Source organism: Mus pahari, chromosome 13 (assembly GCF_900095145.1).
Source record: "Mus pahari chromosome 13, PAHARI_EIJ_v1.1, whole genome shotgun sequence".
Lineage (NCBI taxonomy): Eukaryota > Metazoa > Chordata > Mammalia > Rodentia > Muridae > Mus > Mus pahari.
The window spans coordinates 6,504,131-6,522,849 of NC_034602.1; the positions used below are offsets into that span (position 1 = coordinate 6,504,131).

At 43.5% G+C, this 18,719-nt stretch overlaps 1 protein-coding gene across 8 annotated transcripts in view; it reads right to left on the reverse strand.

Moving 5' to 3' along the window:
- Window positions 1-582: 582 nt before the first annotated feature.
- The window catches only part of Bcl11a (BAF chromatin remodeling complex subunit BCL11A), a 96,088-nt gene continuing 77,951 nt past the window's right edge, over window positions 583-18,719 (reverse strand). For 3 of the 8 annotated variants that reach the window (XM_029544990.1, XM_029544989.1, XM_021211207.1), the window contains 2 exons: window positions 15,549-15,650; window positions 6,505-10,691 (listed from right to left, as the gene is read on the reverse strand). In XM_029544990.1, the coding sequence (XP_029400850.1) occupies window positions 8,671-10,691; window positions 15,549-15,650 (2,123 nt within the window). In that variant the 3' untranslated portion in view covers window positions 6,505-8,670. Of the gene's footprint in view, window positions 1,084-6,504; window positions 10,692-15,548; window positions 15,651-18,719 lie in introns of those variants that run through there. The other 5 variants (XM_021211208.2, XM_021211204.2, XM_021211203.2 and 2 more) reach the window with 5 other exon arrangements.

Genomic DNA, 18,719 nt, shown 5'->3' on the forward strand with positions numbered 1-18,719 from the left:
TCCTGGTGGGCACCTCTTCCCTCCAGCAATGATCTCCCTGGTTAAGAGGTCTTCCTCACATTTTCTGATGTATTAGAGTTTCATGGTTGTCTGTATTAAGACCTATTTGCTAGAAATTTGGAATCCTGATGTCAGAATCTTTCATAAGCAACTCCTGACACTTACCATTTATCCAGCAGTGTTATGGTTTTTCAACTACATTACAGACAAATTCAGACCCTACATGGTAGTCACCAAAAGCGTGTATTTGAAAAAGGATTCAGTGTGCCATATTTATGCATTATTTAATGGTATGCAAATTATAAGTCAGAGAGGAAAAACACACGTCAGCATTAATAAGCAGCAATACTACTACATTAATTATGATATTACTATGATTTATTCCCTAGCTTTGCATTTTGATTTTCTTTGAAAATGTATGCCATCTGAAAAGCCTGTTTCCTTTTCTACATCTCCTGCCTGGCACTTGTGTCTGGTCCTTCTGCACACCCTATGAGCTTCTGAAGGAAAAAGTACACAGACATAAAGCCTGAAGCAGCCACATTGTCTTACGAGCATTAAAAATTAAAAAACAAGCACACACCGCCTAAAGCTCCAACATTTATTATGTCAATGTTAAGCACACTTTTTAAAAGACAACATAGAATGTATAGAAACAAGGGGTCAGGGGTCATGCTCATTTCCACAGTACGGGTAATTAGGTTGGCTGGTTTCAAAAGGGTTGGCCGTCGCTCCAACTGCGGCAGTCCTAGGGCCCTCTGGATGGGACGGATTCACTGTTCCAATGTGGGTCTGGTTTTTTTTGTTTTTACGTTTTATTAAAAAATATAAATAAAATGGCACTGCAGGCCCAGGCTGGGAGGACTCGGCAGGACTCTTGTCTTCTTGGAGGCTACTGTCAGAAAACATCACAATCTAGCAGGATAACGGAGCACGTTGACGTCGGCTGGGCGGCGCATGTCCGCCCCGCCCTTGGGGGCTTCAAAGTTTCTCAGAACTTAAGGGTTCTTGAGCTTCCATCCGAAAACTGCCACACATCTTGAGCTCGCGGGGTACTACGCCGAACGGGGGTGTGTGAAGGACCTGGAAAGAGGTTGGAGACAGAGGAAGGAAAAGGTACAGTGTGACTTGGCCTGGTGACTTTCTGGTCTCCTGCTAGCTTTTTAACATTATGACTTAAATCAACCACAGGTTGAGCCACTGCCGTGATCTCAAATGTACTCTCCCCTCCCTGGATAGTCCCACCGCCAAGGTGCTTTCCCACACCCCCCGCCTTGTTACTCCAAGGACCCAGACTCCCTATCCCAAGACGTGGAAGTCCTACCAAACTTAAGACACACCTGAAAGGAACTCTCTTCCTTACAACTGAGAAAACGTAGTAGCAAACAGTCCTTTGGTCAAGGATAGTGGGAGAGGGAGGAGGGGAGGGAGACATTTTCTTAAAATGATAATTAAATTATAAAGAAACAAAAATCAAAATTGATGTAAAAGCAGCTCAACAAAAACATGAAATGTCACCAACGTCAAGGCAGCCAACGATTTACAAGAAAGAGGCGAACAGTCTCTCAAGAGGAAGCCAGAACCCAAGAGTTGCCCTCAAATTGCACCCAAACTGCCTGTAGTTTCTTTCAAACATGCAGGGATTTTATTTGTCTTTTTTGTGTCATGGGGAACCGTAATGGTGAAGGGACAGGAGTGGCAATGTTCCTCCAGGATCCCCCTTTGCTGTGGTCATTGACTTGACGCAGTGGCCTCAGAGCACAGATGTGCTGGGGAGGACAGCTACTACTGTGCCATTACAGGACTCGTTGCCGTGGTAACCTGAAATTTCAGGGACCTGGGACCTCTTCTCCCCTGACCTCACGATGCAGGAGGCCTGGGGTCTGGGGCTCAGCTGTCTTCCCATATAGCCCCCCTGAGCAGTGCAGACCTGGACTGAGGGGCCTGCTGTGACCAGGTAGACTCTGGGGAATCCACTTGCCCCTGAGGCCTTTTAGGTGCCCCTCCAAACTCCTTTGTCTGACCCACTATTTATACCTAAAGACCTAATAGGCTACAGCATAGGCATGTACCATATTCCTCGTTATTCAAAAACACACCCAGCCCCTAGGTATCCAGGGGTTTCTGCATTTAGAAGAAATGTTGGGGACAGTGTTCAATTTGCCCTTCTTTATTGTTTCTGTGAACAATGCGGAAGATTCATGTGTCCTCCTTACATAGATTTTGCCATGTGACAGAAAGGAAAAACAGTATTTGGATCAATCATAGAGTTATGTTCAGTCAAGTCTGGTTACTTAAGTACAATGACCCTTGTGAACTACATTGGCTCCTTTTCCCACTTGGGAGGGAGGAGAGATCTGCTGCTCCCATGACACAGAGAACTAGAACTCCTTCCCCACAGGCTGATTCCCTGTGCTATAGCGAATGATAGTAGGCTAACAGGATAGTGAGTTGCAGCAGAGCAAATGTGAATGGCAAAGGACCACGTCTACAGTGTGCTGGGGCAGCAGCCCTGGGATACAGCCTATGCATTCTAGTGTCTGTTTCTTAAAAACAAAACAGAACAACAACAACAAAAAGTTCTGGGCAAGCCTTGGGAGATGCTCAGACACTGAATAGAGATCACGGCTTTCAACGGTAGCATCCTCTCAAAATATAATTCCCCAAGTAGGTTGAAAGAACACTGCCAATCGAAGCAAAAGCCTCACGACTTTAAAAAATACTCTGGAACCTGCTAGGCCCGAGGACAAGGGAGTAGCCATTCCATAGTGACAGCCACAGGGATCAGCAGCCTTGCTTGTGTGGGGGAGAGGGTGTATAACTAACTCTTGGGATGAGGTGCTCAGGATCTTCTCAGTTTCTTTTGAGGACGGTCCCAAATAATCCTGGTGCATTTCAGCCCCGCTCCCGATGTCTGTGGGTAAGCAGCTTTGTCTCCTTATTTTTGCAGATGAAATGGTATCTAGTCCGCCCTTCCCACCACCACTTCTTTCTGATTTCTCACTTCAACCATTATGAATATATACAATGTGGACTTATTGCATATACAAAATGGTATTTAAGTAAACAGTTTTATCCACACAACACCCCAGGGGAAAGAAATCAACTACTTCACACTTCCTGCTCCAGCTGGTACACTAGAAGTACCATGTTCATCCCATGTCTTAGCAACCTTTAAAATGTGTTGGATTCAGACTTCCTGAAGAGCCTACCAGGAGGGGAGAAAATGGTTTCAGGAAGGGCCCACTCACACTGGAGCATTTAGGGTTAAAATGTGCAATAATAGCATTTGCTGTATTCCTGCTTGTTAAGTTTTTTCCTCAAATACAGGGCTTTAAAAAAAAAAATCCTTAGCATACTAGGCACCAGGGGTTCACATACATTTTACTGGTATGCCAAGACTTACAGAAACTTAACTGAGAATTCTCAGTGACGGTAATGCATGCCACAGTGGGAAACTTGTGTTTTTAGATTCCTTCCTAGTACAAGTGAAAGTGTTTGGGTTCAGGATAGGAAATGTCATGTGGAAATCTTAGTCTTGGTGTCTAAAGTTCCATGCCTCCATTGCTTGCTGAGCTTCAGAAATAATATTTTATCAGAAGGTTGCAATAAGTCGGAAGATGATGGAGCCTGAAGAAGCTGTCTCCCAACAAATTTATTTAACTTTGGGACCATGTAAATCAAACATAATCTGTGATTTATCACCAGATATTTGTGCCCCTCCCCGTTCCCAATTTGATTTAAGATATCTCAACTTATAAGGATATCGTATCCACCATTAATTCTGCCTGTCAGGATGCAAAATCTAATTACACTAAGAGCATCGTATACTGGGGAATTAAAATAAGTACTGTATATAAAATCTGCACAGCTGCACTCTGAGCTCCCTCGAAAGCACGATGGGGACACGCAGAAGCTGTACGGATATTTAATCTGATGAGGCATCCATTGTCATCTGCAGATGACAAGGCACAGGGAAATATTTCTATTTGTTTTGGAATTAGTTTGGTACCCAACTGAAAACACAGGTATTTATCCTCAGTTTACTGACAAATACCAACCTCTCCAAAGTTGCCTGATTCCCATCCTATCCCATCTCACCACCTGTATAATAAATCTTCCCAACTCCCATCAGTGAGGTCCCCTTTCTGACTAAAAATGACTTAAAAAATAAAAATAAGAGCCAAACACCTTACTTTGCCGATGCTTAAAAAGATCAAAGTCTCCTGGCTTTGGATAAAAAGCATTACACGGAGAGGCCACTTCACAGTCACCATTGGGAAAGAACCACGCAACAAAAAAAACCAAAAAAAACAAAACAAAAAACAAAACAAAAAAAAAGCTACCATGGGAGGACAACAGAACAGCTTTTGTTTAGGGTTTTACAAAAAAAAAAAAAAGAGTTGTTGGATGCATTCACCTACACTAGAAACAGGGGCCAGCACCATAGAGGCTGTGTAATAAAGCAAACTGAAGCTGCAACACGCAGTAGTTGGAAAACCGACAACATAGATTTCTAAGGAGTGAACTTTTAAAACAGACCTAACCTGCCTTTCAAGCCATTGCAAAATATGAAAAGATAATTAACTGAAGGGTTACCTATCTACCCTCATTTGCCACCACCAGCATGAAACAAGCATGCATATATATATATATATATATATATGCCTAAAACAATCTCTAGCATGCACAGACCATAGGGTTTCAGAACCACAAAGCAAACTGCGGTGCATCTTAGGCGCTCAGTAGTCGCCTCCCAAAACATAGCTCGATCTGACTCACCCTTGGCTGCTGGTTTCTGTTTTGTTCTTCCTGTAATTTTCTCTCCCCTTTTTTTTCATTATTATTATTTAACAGATTTAATATATTTGCTGCCTTTGTTTCTGGATGTTTAGAGTTGAGGGGGGAGGTCATTTTTATTATGAGGAAGGGTCATTATGGAGAATAGGGAGCTATTTGTTTAAGGATCCCCTTTTTGGCATCACACTCTAAAACAGGGAAATAATGGAAGAACAGAAAGGACTTTTAGACACAACAGGCACAGCAGAAAATCCAAAGGAGACAACTGAGGGGCGGCTCCTGGGCTCACAGGTACCTAGTGGATCCCACTAAGGACAGAGCAGAAGTTTTGAACAGTGTACAAGAATTACCTTCCAACTGATCTAAACCTGTAAATGCCTAAAATTACTTCCAAGGCTCAAGGTATGTCTACTTTAATAACAGTAAGTATATTATGCTCCTTTAGGGTATAATACACACATCAAAATGCCCATAGAAATGACCCTGAAAAAGACTAACTGGCCTTCTCTCAAAACCTGTTATTTTGTTGAAAGTAATTTACATAGTGTGTCAAATGAGGACACAAGAAGCTGACATTGTACTTTAATTTTTTTTATTTTTTTTTTCAATAAAGGGACAAAATGGGTGTATGAACAGGTTAATGCAGACAACTGCCAAAAAAACACAGACAGTGGTTTTTCCAATAGAACTTAACAAAGACCAGAAACAAATACAGTAAAAAGCCAGGTTGCAATGACCTTTGGTCATCCAAATAAAAAAAATAATAATAAAAACAGAGAAAAATAAAAGATCAAATTAAGTGCCTCTGTTTTGAACAGGGCATATAAGCAATAATAAATAGTGACTCCCATAGTAAAAGATAAAATTTCAAGTTACGACAAACAGCTTTCATTACAGGAATAGAAAAGGCCAATAACAAAATATTCTGCATTGCCATTTACAAAAAAGTATTGACTAAAGCGGGCTTTCTCTTTAATATGCTTTGCATAAGAAATTCTTTCCAATCTAAATATAAAGCACCATTTAGTTTTTGGCAATGAAAAAAACTGCAAAACATTGTTGTTGTTTTTTTTCCTTTTTTTTTTCTTTCTTTCTTTTACTGCATATGAAGGTAAGATGCTGGAATGTCGGGTGAGCGGGGAGGAGGGCAAGAGCACACTACATAACAAACCAACGCTATTAGCTTGCAGTGCTGCATACAGCATGGCAGCAGGAAAGGGGGAAGGATATGTACAACCCCTGTGACAGCCATCCATGTGACATTCTAGCAGGCTCCCCAAACCGCCATTATATGGCTTCTCTGTACAATGTCACACCTCTCTCTCTCTCTCTCTCTCTCTCTCTCTCTCTCTCTCTCTCTCTCTCTCTCTCAGCATACAAATAATTTGCACTATATTATCCTGCCAAATTAAAAAAATATACTGTGGCAGCCTGTCTTTTTTTTTTCTACTAACAAAAAGGTACATTGATACCTTTTGAGTGAACAAGCAACAGTTAAAAATACAAGCTTCAATATAAATACTATAGTGCCTAACACTAGATGAACATTTAATTCAAATACCATTCTAGAAATACAGAAAGAAGACCATAACTGTGTTTTAGCATAGGAATCAACATGAGTGTGCGTTTTCCTATTTTTAAGTACTATATAATCTTAAACCTTTCCCCATGTATTTTTTTTTGTTTTGTTTTGTTTTCACTTTTTTTTTTTTTACAACCTGAAGAGCGGTGTGTGATCCAAGGCATAGAATTTCCACTACCATTTTTAAATGGATAACAGGTCTTGTAACACCACCAAGACAATGGAACCCTAAAATGCTGTTCCCCCCTAAACATAATGAAGTGTCTTTTTAAAAATTCTTTTCTTAACATTTATACTTAAAAAAGTTTTGTACAAAAATCCTTGCACTGTAGAAGCGAAGGAGTCATTCGTTTCTATGTTAAGTATGTTGTTTCCATCCACAGCGCTTGCAGTGTTGCGTCCAAGTGAGGAAGCTCATTAGTCAAGTAAATGGCTGGCAATGTCTGTCTTAGTCTTTTTAGGTTTGTTTGTTTTTTATTATTATTATTTTTTTTTAATGCTCATCATTGAGATTGTGTTCAATTGTTTTCAGCATTCTTGCAACGTTTCCCTTAATAAAGACCTGTAAACTGGGAAAACTGTACAGTGCACTGAATTGTCCTATCTGAGCAGGTTTATTTTATACTCAACCTCTGTATCTCTGATTAGAGAAAAGATACAGGTATCATAGGCAGAGTCAAGTGCTATTTGAACACCAACTGGGGCAGATGCTAGCTTAAAACAAAGAAGGAAGAAAAAAGAAAGAAAGAAAGAAAGAAAGAAAGAAAGAATAAAACAAAATAAAAACGAATCCTCTTCCATGTTTACACAAATAGCACACAGTGTATGGAAAAGAAATGAAGTACAACTTCCAGGGAGCACAGACATGGATACTGCTGCTCTTAAAGGTCTTCTTCTTCTGTTTTGAAGACTGTCACATTAAATGTAAGTCTTAGAGATTCATAGTTAACCATCATTGCATCACTGGTTGCTTATACACCTGTTCTAGCTTCAAATGGCAAACAGTACCACACTGTGCTAACCAATCACTACTGTTTTCTGTTTTTCTCTCTCTCTCATCATCATATCAGCCTGTTCTTTCAAATGTCCTCTAAACGGCTTTATCATTTTATTGTCCACTCGACAACCAACTAGAGCTGGATCTACTTCTTTTGGTGCCAGAATTTCATTAAATGTATCATTTTAAACAAGTATTGTCATAAGATGAACTTCTTGCTAATGTATTTCATCACATTCCAGGGCCTTTGGACATTTCACATTCAATTTGATAACCATTTAAAAAAAAAAATTAAACTTTAGGCAAAACAGCCCATTTCTTTTATGCTCTCACCAGGAGCTTTTATACTGGTATAATCAGTTTTGTTCACAAAGTTAAAGGCAAAAATCAATGATTAGCTAGGACATAATGGGTCATATTTTTAGGTAGCCATTGTGAGAAATACAACATAGAATTACATGCTAGGTCCTAAAGTTTATTACCTCACCCAATGCTAGATTAAGCTACAAGTTTATAACAAGCAGAAAAAAACCATCAACATGGTTTGAATAGATCCAAGGCACTCATTTTAAAAGCCAAATGATAGAATAAACTTAGTCTTCTATTAATTTGTCAATTCAAGGCCTTTTTCCCTCTCCAATTAACACACGTAACCCTTTAGAGACAGACATTCAGCACATTTTTTTTCCAGTGCTATCTGTTCTGTCTGTAGAGGGTTAGTTAACCCAAACACTGTTTCCCTCCACGTGTTATAAAATAAAGCCGCACATGATCTGTATTACAGAATTATGTATGCAGCATACGTTGTTTTCTACCCTCCCTCTCTCACACTCTCAGAATGGAACTGGAAACAGCAACAACATGTTTGCTCATAATGAATTAGGGACAATTTAAAATAGCCATAACATACCATAAATGCTGTCTAAGTTAAGGGGGGAAAAACATACACAACATGTAAATTATTGCACAAGAGAAAGGCTCAAAGTTTGTGTAAAATGCAATAGTATTGCCCCAAACATGCATTCAAACGGTGAGAACATAAAGAATCTAAAATTTAAGAAAAGAAGAAGAAAAAGGAAAAAAAAAGGAAAAACAAAACAAAAAACCAGGTGTGCTGGTGACAAGCACTCATTCATATAAGACTTCCATTACTTCTGTTGTTTGTTTGTTTGTTTGTTTGATCACATGGGACTAGAAAAAATCCTACAGGGAGTAGGGCTGGAAGGACAATGGGGAAGGGCTGAAGGGGGGGGGCATCAAGTGGGAGTGAGGGAGGGGTATTAATATACCTCTATTCAGTTTTTATATCATTATTCAACACTCGATCACTGTGCCATTTTTTCATGTGTTTCTCCAGGGTACTGTACACGCTAAAAGGCATCTTACAAATTTCACATTTGTAAACGTCCTTCCCCACCTGGCCATGCGTTTTCATGTGCCTGGTGAGCTTGCTACTCTGGGCACAGGCATAGTTGCACAGCTCGCATTTATAAGGCCTTTCGCCCGTGTGGCTTCTCCTGTGGACAGTGAGATTGCTACAGTTCTTGAAGACTTTCCCACAGTACTCACAAGTGTCGCTGCGTCTGCCCTCTTTTGAGCTGGGCCTGCCCGGGCCCGGACCACTAATATGGGGCGTGCTCCCTCCACTTCCTGTGCCGCTGCGCCCTGAGATCCCTCCGTCCAGCTCCCCGGGCGGTGTGGAGAAGCGCAAGCTTCCATTCTCCGAGGAGTGCTCTGATGAGGAGGCAAAAGGCGATTGTCTGGAGTCTCCGAAGGTAAGGAAGGGATCTTTGAGCTGCCTGGAGGCCGCATAGCCAGCGAGCCACTGCGAATACACGTTCTCCGTGTTAGGCATCGCGGCCGGGGGCAGGTCAAACTCCTTCTCCAGCTTGATGCGCTTGGAGAAGGGGCTCAGCGAGCTGGGGCTACCCAGCAGCAGCTTTTTGGACAGACCCCCCGAAGCCGATTCGCCGGGGGAGCAGCCACGACCATTAACAGTGCCATCGTCTATGCGGTCTGACTCACCGGCCACCGAGTCTTCGTCACAAGTGTCCCTATGGCCCTCGGCCTCGGCCAAGTGGCTGCGCTTATGCTTTTCGCCCAGGACCTGGTGGAAGGCCTCGCTGAAGTGCTGCATGGAGCTGAGCACCATGCCCTGCATGACATCGGGCAGGGCGCGACCCTCGTCGCCCACGCCCACCACTGCGCCCCGAGAGCTGTTCTCATGGTGGCGTGCAGCCTCCAGGCTCAGCCCGAAGCCGTAGTCCACCCTCTCGCTCTCCGTCAGCTCCTCCTCCTCCTCTTCCTCCTCTTCCTCTTCTTCCTCGTCGTCCTCCTCTTCCTCCTCATCCCCGTTCTCTGGGATCAAGTTGGGGTCGTTCTCACTCTTGAACTTGGCCACCACTGACTTGAGCGCACTGCTGGCGCTGCCCACCAGGTCGCTGGTGCCAGGTTCCGGGGAGCTGGCTGTGGAGAGGCCATCGTCGGACTTGACTGTCATGGGGGACGATTTGTGCATGTGTGTCTTCATGTGGCGCTTCAGCTTGCTGGCCTGTGTGCACGCGTGGTCGCACAGGTTGCACTTATAGGGCTTCTCACCAGTATGGCTGCGCCGGTGCACCACCAAGTTGCTCTGAAATTTGAAAGTCTTGCCGCAGAACTCGCATGACTTGGACTTGACCGGGGGTTGGGAGGGAGGAGGGGCGGATTGCAGAGGAGGGAGGGGGGGCGTCGCCAGGAAGGGTGGCTTGCTACCTGGCTGGAATGGTTGAAGTAACCTTTGCATAGGGCTGGGCCGGCCTGGGGACAGCGGTGGACTAGACGTGTTCCCTGCCAGCTCTCTAAGTCTCCTAGAGAAATCCATGGCGGGAGGCTCCATAGCCATTGGATTCAACCGCAGCACCCTGTCAAAGGCACTCGGGTGATGGGTGGCCAGGGCCATCTCTTCTGCCCCCAGGCGCTCTATGCGGTGGGGGTCCAAGTGATGTCTCGGTGGTGGACTAAACAGGGGGGGAGTGGGTGGAAAGCGCCCTTCTGCCAGGCCGGAAGCCTCTCTCGATACTGATCCTGGTATTCTTAGCAGGTTAAAGGGGTTATTGTCTGCAATATGAATCCCATGGAGAGGTGGCTGGGAAGGACATTCTGCACCTAGTCCTGAAGGGATACCAACCCGCGGGGTCAGGGGACTTCCGTGTTCACTTTCTAAGTAGATTCTTAATCCATGAGTGTTCTGTGCGTGTTGCAAGAGAAACCATGCACTGGTGAATGGCTGTTTGCAAGTTGTACATGTGTAGCTGCTGGGCTCATCTTTACCTGAAAAACAATACAACACCAACATCAATGTTTAATCACTGAGGCAGGCATCAGCAATTGCTTATTCATGTTCCAACAACCAGCCTCTCCTGGCCTCATCCCATAAGCCTCAGCCTTCACCCACCTACCCAGGTGCCTACATGTTTTCCATGTCTGGAGCCCAGTAAATATTTGTCAAATTAGTCTTCGTAACATTTAACTCAGTTCCAAGAGTTCCATATTCAAGCCCCATAGCACAAAGTCCTAACTGGTCCAGGCTGTTAAAAGGAGCACTCCATTCTAGGGGTCTCGGCAAATGTCTTCCATTTGCTGTGCTGTGTACAAGTCATTTCAGCTCTGTGCCACTGTCTCATTGGTTAAATGGTGTACTGAGACAAGACAAGGTCAAAACCAGAGTCATTTTGATGTCTCGCAGGGAAACGTTTGCACCCTGACTCCTCTGGCCCTAGTCCATTTTCCTGTGGGTCGTAGGCGAGCTTAACTTTCTAACAAGGCAATATCACTGCTTAGAGATAGCAAAAAGAGAAGGTCAAAAATCAGTATAATTCTCTGACCCTACATGGTTCAACTGGAAACACACTAATTGTTGGTCTGTCTTGGTTTCCTTAACATCTTATAATCCCATGTTTAATCTCGAGGGGGTGTTGTGATTAAAATCTCAAAAGAAAAATGTAATTCTGATTTAACTGAAAAGCTGTATTGAATCCTTAGGCATTCTCCCTAGTTCAACAAAAGATAGTAGAGAAGTTAGAAGTGGCTGGTGCCAACTTCAGCAGACCCAGCATGCTGGTTGTAGGAGCAGCGGCGGCAGCCAGCACCATGACAGGCGGCAGGCTGAGCAATGCTACCCTAGCCACTGCCTCATTATTTTGAGAGGCTAACAACGTGAACCAAATTATACAACATCCTGCGCCCTCGGCTGAGACTAGGCTCCAGTTGAGAAAGAAACAGAAAGATACAGTTCAGCTAGTCAACTCTTTGGCTAGTAGCCAAGCTGTCTGGAGAGGGGCCCTGCTCAAGTCACATTGTTTCTCTCGTATTGAAAAGAACCCAAGAGTGGTAAATGCCACTTTGGCAAAGAGGTGGCCAGCTTGACTTCACAAAATTCATTCATTTTTTTCCTGATAGCTAAATTTAAATATATATTCCCATATATGTATGTGTATATATGTATGTTAAGGAACCCAACACACACATATATGGGGTTTATGGAGGAATCAACAGTTTACCAGCCAACTGCAACATTTAAGAATGTAGAAGAGACAGTGTGGCCTAGGGACAAGGGTGAGTCTAGCTAATGGCCCAGAGACTTTAAAAAAAAAAAAAAAAAGCCAGGGCTTAAAGTTTAACTGAGAAATATACTTTCTCCCTATGTCAGGCTAGAACAGTCCCTTAACCCATGGCTAGCATTCCTAAGTAACTTTTTCAATGGAACAAAATTCACCAGGGAGCTAAGGAGTGGGCACAAGGAATTCATCAATTATATGATTCCTCCATTTAGCAAGTCAGAAAGAAAAGCTGCCAAAGCCTTCTCAGGAGCCCCAAACATTCATATTCCAAAGCAAGCCAGCCTCGCTCAAGCGCTTGTCTAAACAATGGACTCCTGCCCTGACCTTGTAATTTACTTTACAATGCATTTATAATCTCACTCAATATAGCCCACTCCTGGGGAAATCTCCTTAACAAGATTAGATGGTAAGATACCAAAATTAGGTTTCAAACATTTGTCTAATGTGGAGGGAGGAAGAAAGGCAGAGATTTTGAAAGAAAATGCTGACATTAGAATCACATTATCTGCCTCTTTTCTTCAAAGAGAAATAAAAAGCTTCAATGAGAGTATTTTCATAATTTTTTGTTGTTGTTGAACAATGACTTGGGCTCTAAATGGTCAGGAAAAAAATCTGGTTCCAACTACTGTGATGCTCCATAGAGCTCCCCTTTGCCTCCCTAGGACTCTGGGTCGTGACCATGTATTTAGCCTAACAATCAGAGGCCTGTAGGAAGGAGCTTCACTCAGCTGAAGCTCACCCTTAATACGTTCATCACCCCAAAGGCCTTAAAATCATTTTTGACCCTTATAATCTCTCAAAGCCTGGAAATGGGGCCGTAATTAGCAATGACGGTCTCAAATGTGCCAAGATGAAGCCCGTGATACGAGCCAAATTCTGGGTACTCTAGGCACACGGAGAGTCTCATCTGTTAGCTTCCCGTGAGGTTTAACCAAGGTCCATTTTATTGTGCTTTCTAAAACTTTCTTTCCCAGAGCCAGTTGTGTGGTTGTGCTACAGAAGGTTAACACACAGTGCCATCTTTCCCCTCACACGTGGGGCCAGAGGAAAGAGCTTTTGAACTCATAATGAGCACACACATACACAGCCTTCACTATCGCCTTCCCATGTTCCCATCAACTAGATATTCTAGATCACAAGGGCACCTACTGTAATCATGATGTCAATGACTGAAGATTACACTGAAAGAGCCGCTCAGAGGCTAGTAATTATTACCAGTCCACTAATAGCAAGCGATGCATTACCATTTCACCACGTAATCTACATTTCTCTCTGTTCATGCTGGTGCACCACATTGTATTACAGTGCTCACAGATTCTAAATTCCTAAACTGCAGTCATCAATAAATGTGTTACTCGCTGCAATTTGTGAAATTACTTTTTTCATAACATCTTTGATGGTTTAGAAAGACCAGAATTGATTTCCTGCATGGCAAAATTAGGGCTACATTGATTTATTGATGTGTAAAATATAATAATATTCTTCATTTACTCTGATGAAAATCAACTTCTCACTTTGAGAGCTTCATTGGGCATTTACCAGGATTGTTTTGATTTAAAGCAATAAACTGAGCCCTGCCCCTCCCCACTACAAGAATTCAAGGCACTGAAAGGGTTAAACCCAGCTGTTAGCCAACCTACTTACTGTCTTGTATTTTATTTCATTTTATGAGAAGGAATGCCCTCCATTTCTAAATGTGTCATCAATATGAGAAAGTCATGTGGCTGAGGCCTCACAATTTGAAAGAACAAAAGAGGTCTATGATAAGGCCCCTGAATGTCATTTCCTAGCTTGTGACTTGGTGCCCAACTGAAATGTCCCTGGGCCTTGGGATTCCTACATGTGAAACAACATTAAAAACAGGACCTTTAAAGAAGTGTGTGTGTGTGTGTGTGTGTGTACCTAACCAGATTACACTTCCAGCACAGTTTGGAAAGGAATGTGCATGGCAACCTCAATGCAGGCTTTGGCAACAGAGGCAAGTTGGGGGGATAACATCAGTTACACTTTCATAGACAAGGAGGCCACAAGGTCAAGGGCTCTGAATGCCAAGGATGGCTGGTCCACATAGCTAATGAAGATGGGCACTAGCTTTGTGGTAGGGCTATGTGGAGCCCACAGCCCAGTGCCACATGCCTTCTTCTGATTACTCCTGTACTGGTCAGTATGCACTAAGTATTGTGGAGGGGTAGAACCTCCATCCACATCAGGCCTTTCTAACCATCATCCAGAGATCCCAGACCTCAGAGCACTAAGCTGTCCTTGGCTTCTCAACTCTGCCCTCGACTGACGCCCTCAGTCTCTCTTCTCAGTCAAGTGCAGACCCTAGATACCCCCAGCAAAGGAAAACTGCTCCCCACCTAGCTACCATGCAGGGACTCAAAGCCAACACCTAAACTTTCTGTGTTCTGGGCCAGGTTCAGGCCCAGCTGGGGTTGGGGGAGAAGATGAGGGTTTCAGGCCCAGCTGGGGTTGGGGGGAGAAGGTAAGTCGTCCACACCCCTACCCCCAAGCCCTGGGGACCCAGGGGCTTGTGAAGTCTCTGTTACCTGGGATTACCCAGGAGACTTTGAATCTGTTCTCAAGGTGCATGCAGACACCATTGCAAACCTCCCTTGCAGACACCATTCACAAGATGGCTGAGGGTAGTGACCAGCCCCTGAGAGGAAGCATATATAGCTTCAGCATTTGCGCCCCACACCTTGCTCTGCTCTTTTCTGTTTTCTTGAAAATAAACTTTAGCTGCCATATTATGCATCCTTTTTCTCCTGAGCCTGTGTGTGTGCGTGCATGTGTATTTGAGGGGAATGAACTCCTCCTTCAAATACTTTGGCCATGTGTGATTCATACCACACACTTTTACACAGAGAAGAAAGCCAACTTGGTTTCTAAGACATCTTTCAGAAAACATGTTTATAAATAAATAAATCTGAATTTCATAAAGAGATCCCTGCTATAAAAGTCAGTGGCGGTGGAGGCATGTGTGTGAGAAGGCGACAGTGGGCTCTTCACATTTTACCTACATCTCTGTATATCTTCCTCTAAAATAAGGAGAAAAACAAATTCTATGTGAGGTGCACCTGTACGTATGTATATATGTACACATAATATACCACGTGGATCTGTAAATATACCACGTTCAGATACACATGTTAATGCTTAAGTAACATGCATTATATTACCTCCGGAGTAACTGTAAATTACCTGTGATAATGGCCTCTCCGAAGGATGCTAAAAATTCAAGTCAAAGCATCTATGAGGCCGTAGGAATGAGTGTCCAGCAGGAACACAAAGGTAGTCTAGCCACCAGCCATGGGGCCAGGGGCCAGGTAAGAAGAAGGAGGAAAGAAAGTCTCTCTCTCTCTCTCTCTCTCTCTCTCTCTCTCTCTCTCTCTCGGCTACAGGTAGGGGGAGGGCTGGTGCCAAGTGATTAATGGAGTAATACATATGCAGGTGCCAGTCTGTATTAGAAGAAACTCCCTTCAGTGCTTACACAGTAAAGCTAATTTCTAGAAACTCTCATCTCTATACACATGGACATTTGTAGAAGAGATAATATTCAACTTACAAATACCCTGCGGGGCATATTCTGCACTCATCCCGGGCGTGGGGATTAGAGCTCCGTGTGCAGACCGAGGGGAGGACAGGCCCCTCCAGTGCAGAAGTTTATCTGTGAAAGAAACCCAGAATCAAGCACCACCGCCATAAACAATGAGCATCATAAAGCACAGGATATCACATTTCCCTTCCATTAAAATAGATTAACATCATTACAGCAGCCTTGCAGATAGTACCAGGCCCCGGGCCCCAAACAAACCTCAGTGGAAGAGCTGTTTCCCACCGGTTTTGTCTTGTCTTTAATTTTGGTCTTTTTGGAAAACAAGGAAGGGGTTGGTTTGAAGTATGGAGCAGGGGCTGGCTCTCCGGTCCCTTTGCTTATTTGTTTAGTTGATTGTTACAAGATCTATATAAATAACAAGGAGAAGATTGGTAATAATATGGATAGGCCGGGTGGGGGGAGAGAATTTATCTGCAAGGCTGGCTTACATGCATCCACCGACTTTAGACATACCCCATGCAAACAATCGGCTACTAGGAAATGAGAAGGCTTGCGATCCCCCTCTCTCCCTCCCTCTCTCTCCCTTTCTCTCTCTCTCTCCCTCTCCCTCCCTTTCTCTCTCTCCCTTTCTCTCCTCTCTTTCCCTCCCTCTCCCTCCCTCCTTTCCCTCCCTCTCTCTCTCTTCCTTTCCTTCCCTCCCTCCCCCCCTCTCTTTCTCTCTCCCCTTCTCTCAGAATAGCACTCGTTAGCATTCTCAGACTGCCTGTATCTAGAGTCCCATCAGTGCCTATCCCATGGAGGCATGCCTCTCCACAGTACAAAGCAATGAGCATGAAGGTTAGACTTTTAGTATTTAAATGACTTTGGACAAGACCCTTACATCCCTTCAGAGAACCTATAATGTGACAAAGTGACAAGGCAAAAAAAAAAAAAAAAAANCAGTGTCCAGCAGCAGCAGCAGCAGCAGCAGCAACAGCAGCAGCACACCCAAGGCCTATGCTCTGCATCCCACTGCACGCCCTGAGGGGAGTTCTCAGCGAGTGTGCATCCCATATCAGCCCTGGGAATCCTGCACTCGGTATTCATGTTCCCCAATACACCCCAGCTAACTGCCCCTGGAGAGGATGACCTTGTGGTGGAGGGAGACATGTGAAGGTCAGAGAAGCTGAGTTTGATGATGAATGAGCAGGGCATATAATAGTAACAGCCCTGGGAATCGTTGCCAGTGAGCAGGTGCAGGACAGTTTCCTCCACTGTGAGTCACAGCCCTACATGGGCTCAAATAACTAACACTGAGAACCCACTTCTCCTAAATACGGAGTTCAGAGGGGCAGAAGAACGTTGAAGGCTGCCTCAGAAGTAGTTGGAAGTTGCCCAATGTTTCGTGTTGTTGCAGCCTTGGTTCTAAAACACAGCATGTGCGTGTCACACTGTGCATGGCCATTCAGGCCACGAAGCACCAGGGCACTGCCCGCTGACCCAGGCTCCACGGTCTTGTATGCTCTTAGCTGCAGCCTTTTTGCTGCACACAGAGTTTTTTTCCTCTTATGGAAACGGGATGGTTTAGTCACAGAAAACAAAGACCTCGTACTTTCCCACTGCCATTCTTGAGTATGGCAAATTAGTCTGTCTTTGGATTATATGGTGATACATAGAATATTTTATTTTAAAACATTACTTGAATCACTAACTTTTGAGTTTCAGAAGAAAAAAAAATTAAACTACTTAGAATTAGTCTTTGAATTAGAACAGAATTTCCAGCAAATTCTGAAACAGCCATAAACACACTTCTGCCACTTTGAACTACATATTTATAAGAAGACAGTTCTCAATATTAGTGATTATAAAATCAAAATATCAATGAACTGAAAAACAGAGATGCTCTCCATCCTGTAACACCAAATACTAAGTCAAGATTTCACTATTTATGTAAAAATAAATACACTCATCCATCTTATTAGTATGCAATTTTGCTTTAGTCGTTAGTAAATGTTAAGATTATATACATAACAAATAATTGCTTAAAAATAAAATTTCCTATAATGTATCTTAAGTAAATGTTTGATTTGTATATTTGTTTTTTGCAAGTGCATACTGAGAGTGGTTTGAAAACTTAGCTGAAAAGCAGTCACAGTGGAAAAGTTTAAGAAATGCGTTGTGATCTCATTATACACATGTTACCAAGTGAGAGTTGGGACTGCAGGACCAGACTCTCTCTTATGAGGAACCTGATGGATAACAACGGCCTGAAGAAGAAACCTGCTATTGCTGTGCTGTAATGGAGGCGTACCAAGCCTAGGACCAGTGGTTCTCAATCTGTGGCCAAGACTCCTGGGGTGGGAGGGTGAATTACCCTTCCATAGGTCACACGTCAGACGTCCTTCATTATCAGGTACTTACACTGCAGTTCATATTAGTAGCAAAATTACAGTTATGATGTAACAATGAAAATAATTTATGGTTGGGGTCACCACAATGTGAGGAACTGTAATAACGAGTCACAGCATTCGGAAGGTTGAAAACCTCTGCCTTAGACCATCTACGAAGGCACTGTCTCCTCTCGGACCAAAGCCCAAATAAAACCACAAAAAGGAACCTGTAACTGTGGGAGACTTGGTTCAAGAAACAAATATGTGTCCCTTTTGTTGTTTGTGCTAAATTGGGAGTGGGGTTTAAAAAAAAAAAAAAATCAGCTGCCAGCTAAGTTCTTGAAGCTCGAAAGGAGAAACCTGAGAATCCACTCTTGCACCTGTTCTTGTCTCAGCCAGATTCTCTGTGGCAGAGCATGAAATTCTTTTCTCAGAAAACCACACACCTGAGGTATTTCCGTGACCCCAGCACAAAAGCAACAAGGTCCTTGAACCCCTGCATGGGGAGAGTCCAAATTCAAACTCCCTGCCCCGTTGGGGAGAGACCTTACTCCAGTACCTCCAACAAGGAATGAGAGAGCTGTTAGACAAATTCCAGCTTGATGGTGCATGTGCGCTGCTAGCTGCCTGCTAACCCGTTAGCAAGAAACAAGGTAATCTCAGAGCAGCAAAGACCAGTGAGGTCTCAGTGAACAAAGCATGCAAGTATCCACACTCATAGTTTCTTTGGAGTTTTGTCCTTGGCATTGTATGAAACCTCGGTGCTCACACCCATCTGTGTCTTCATTTTACAGATAGGAGACTGGGGGCT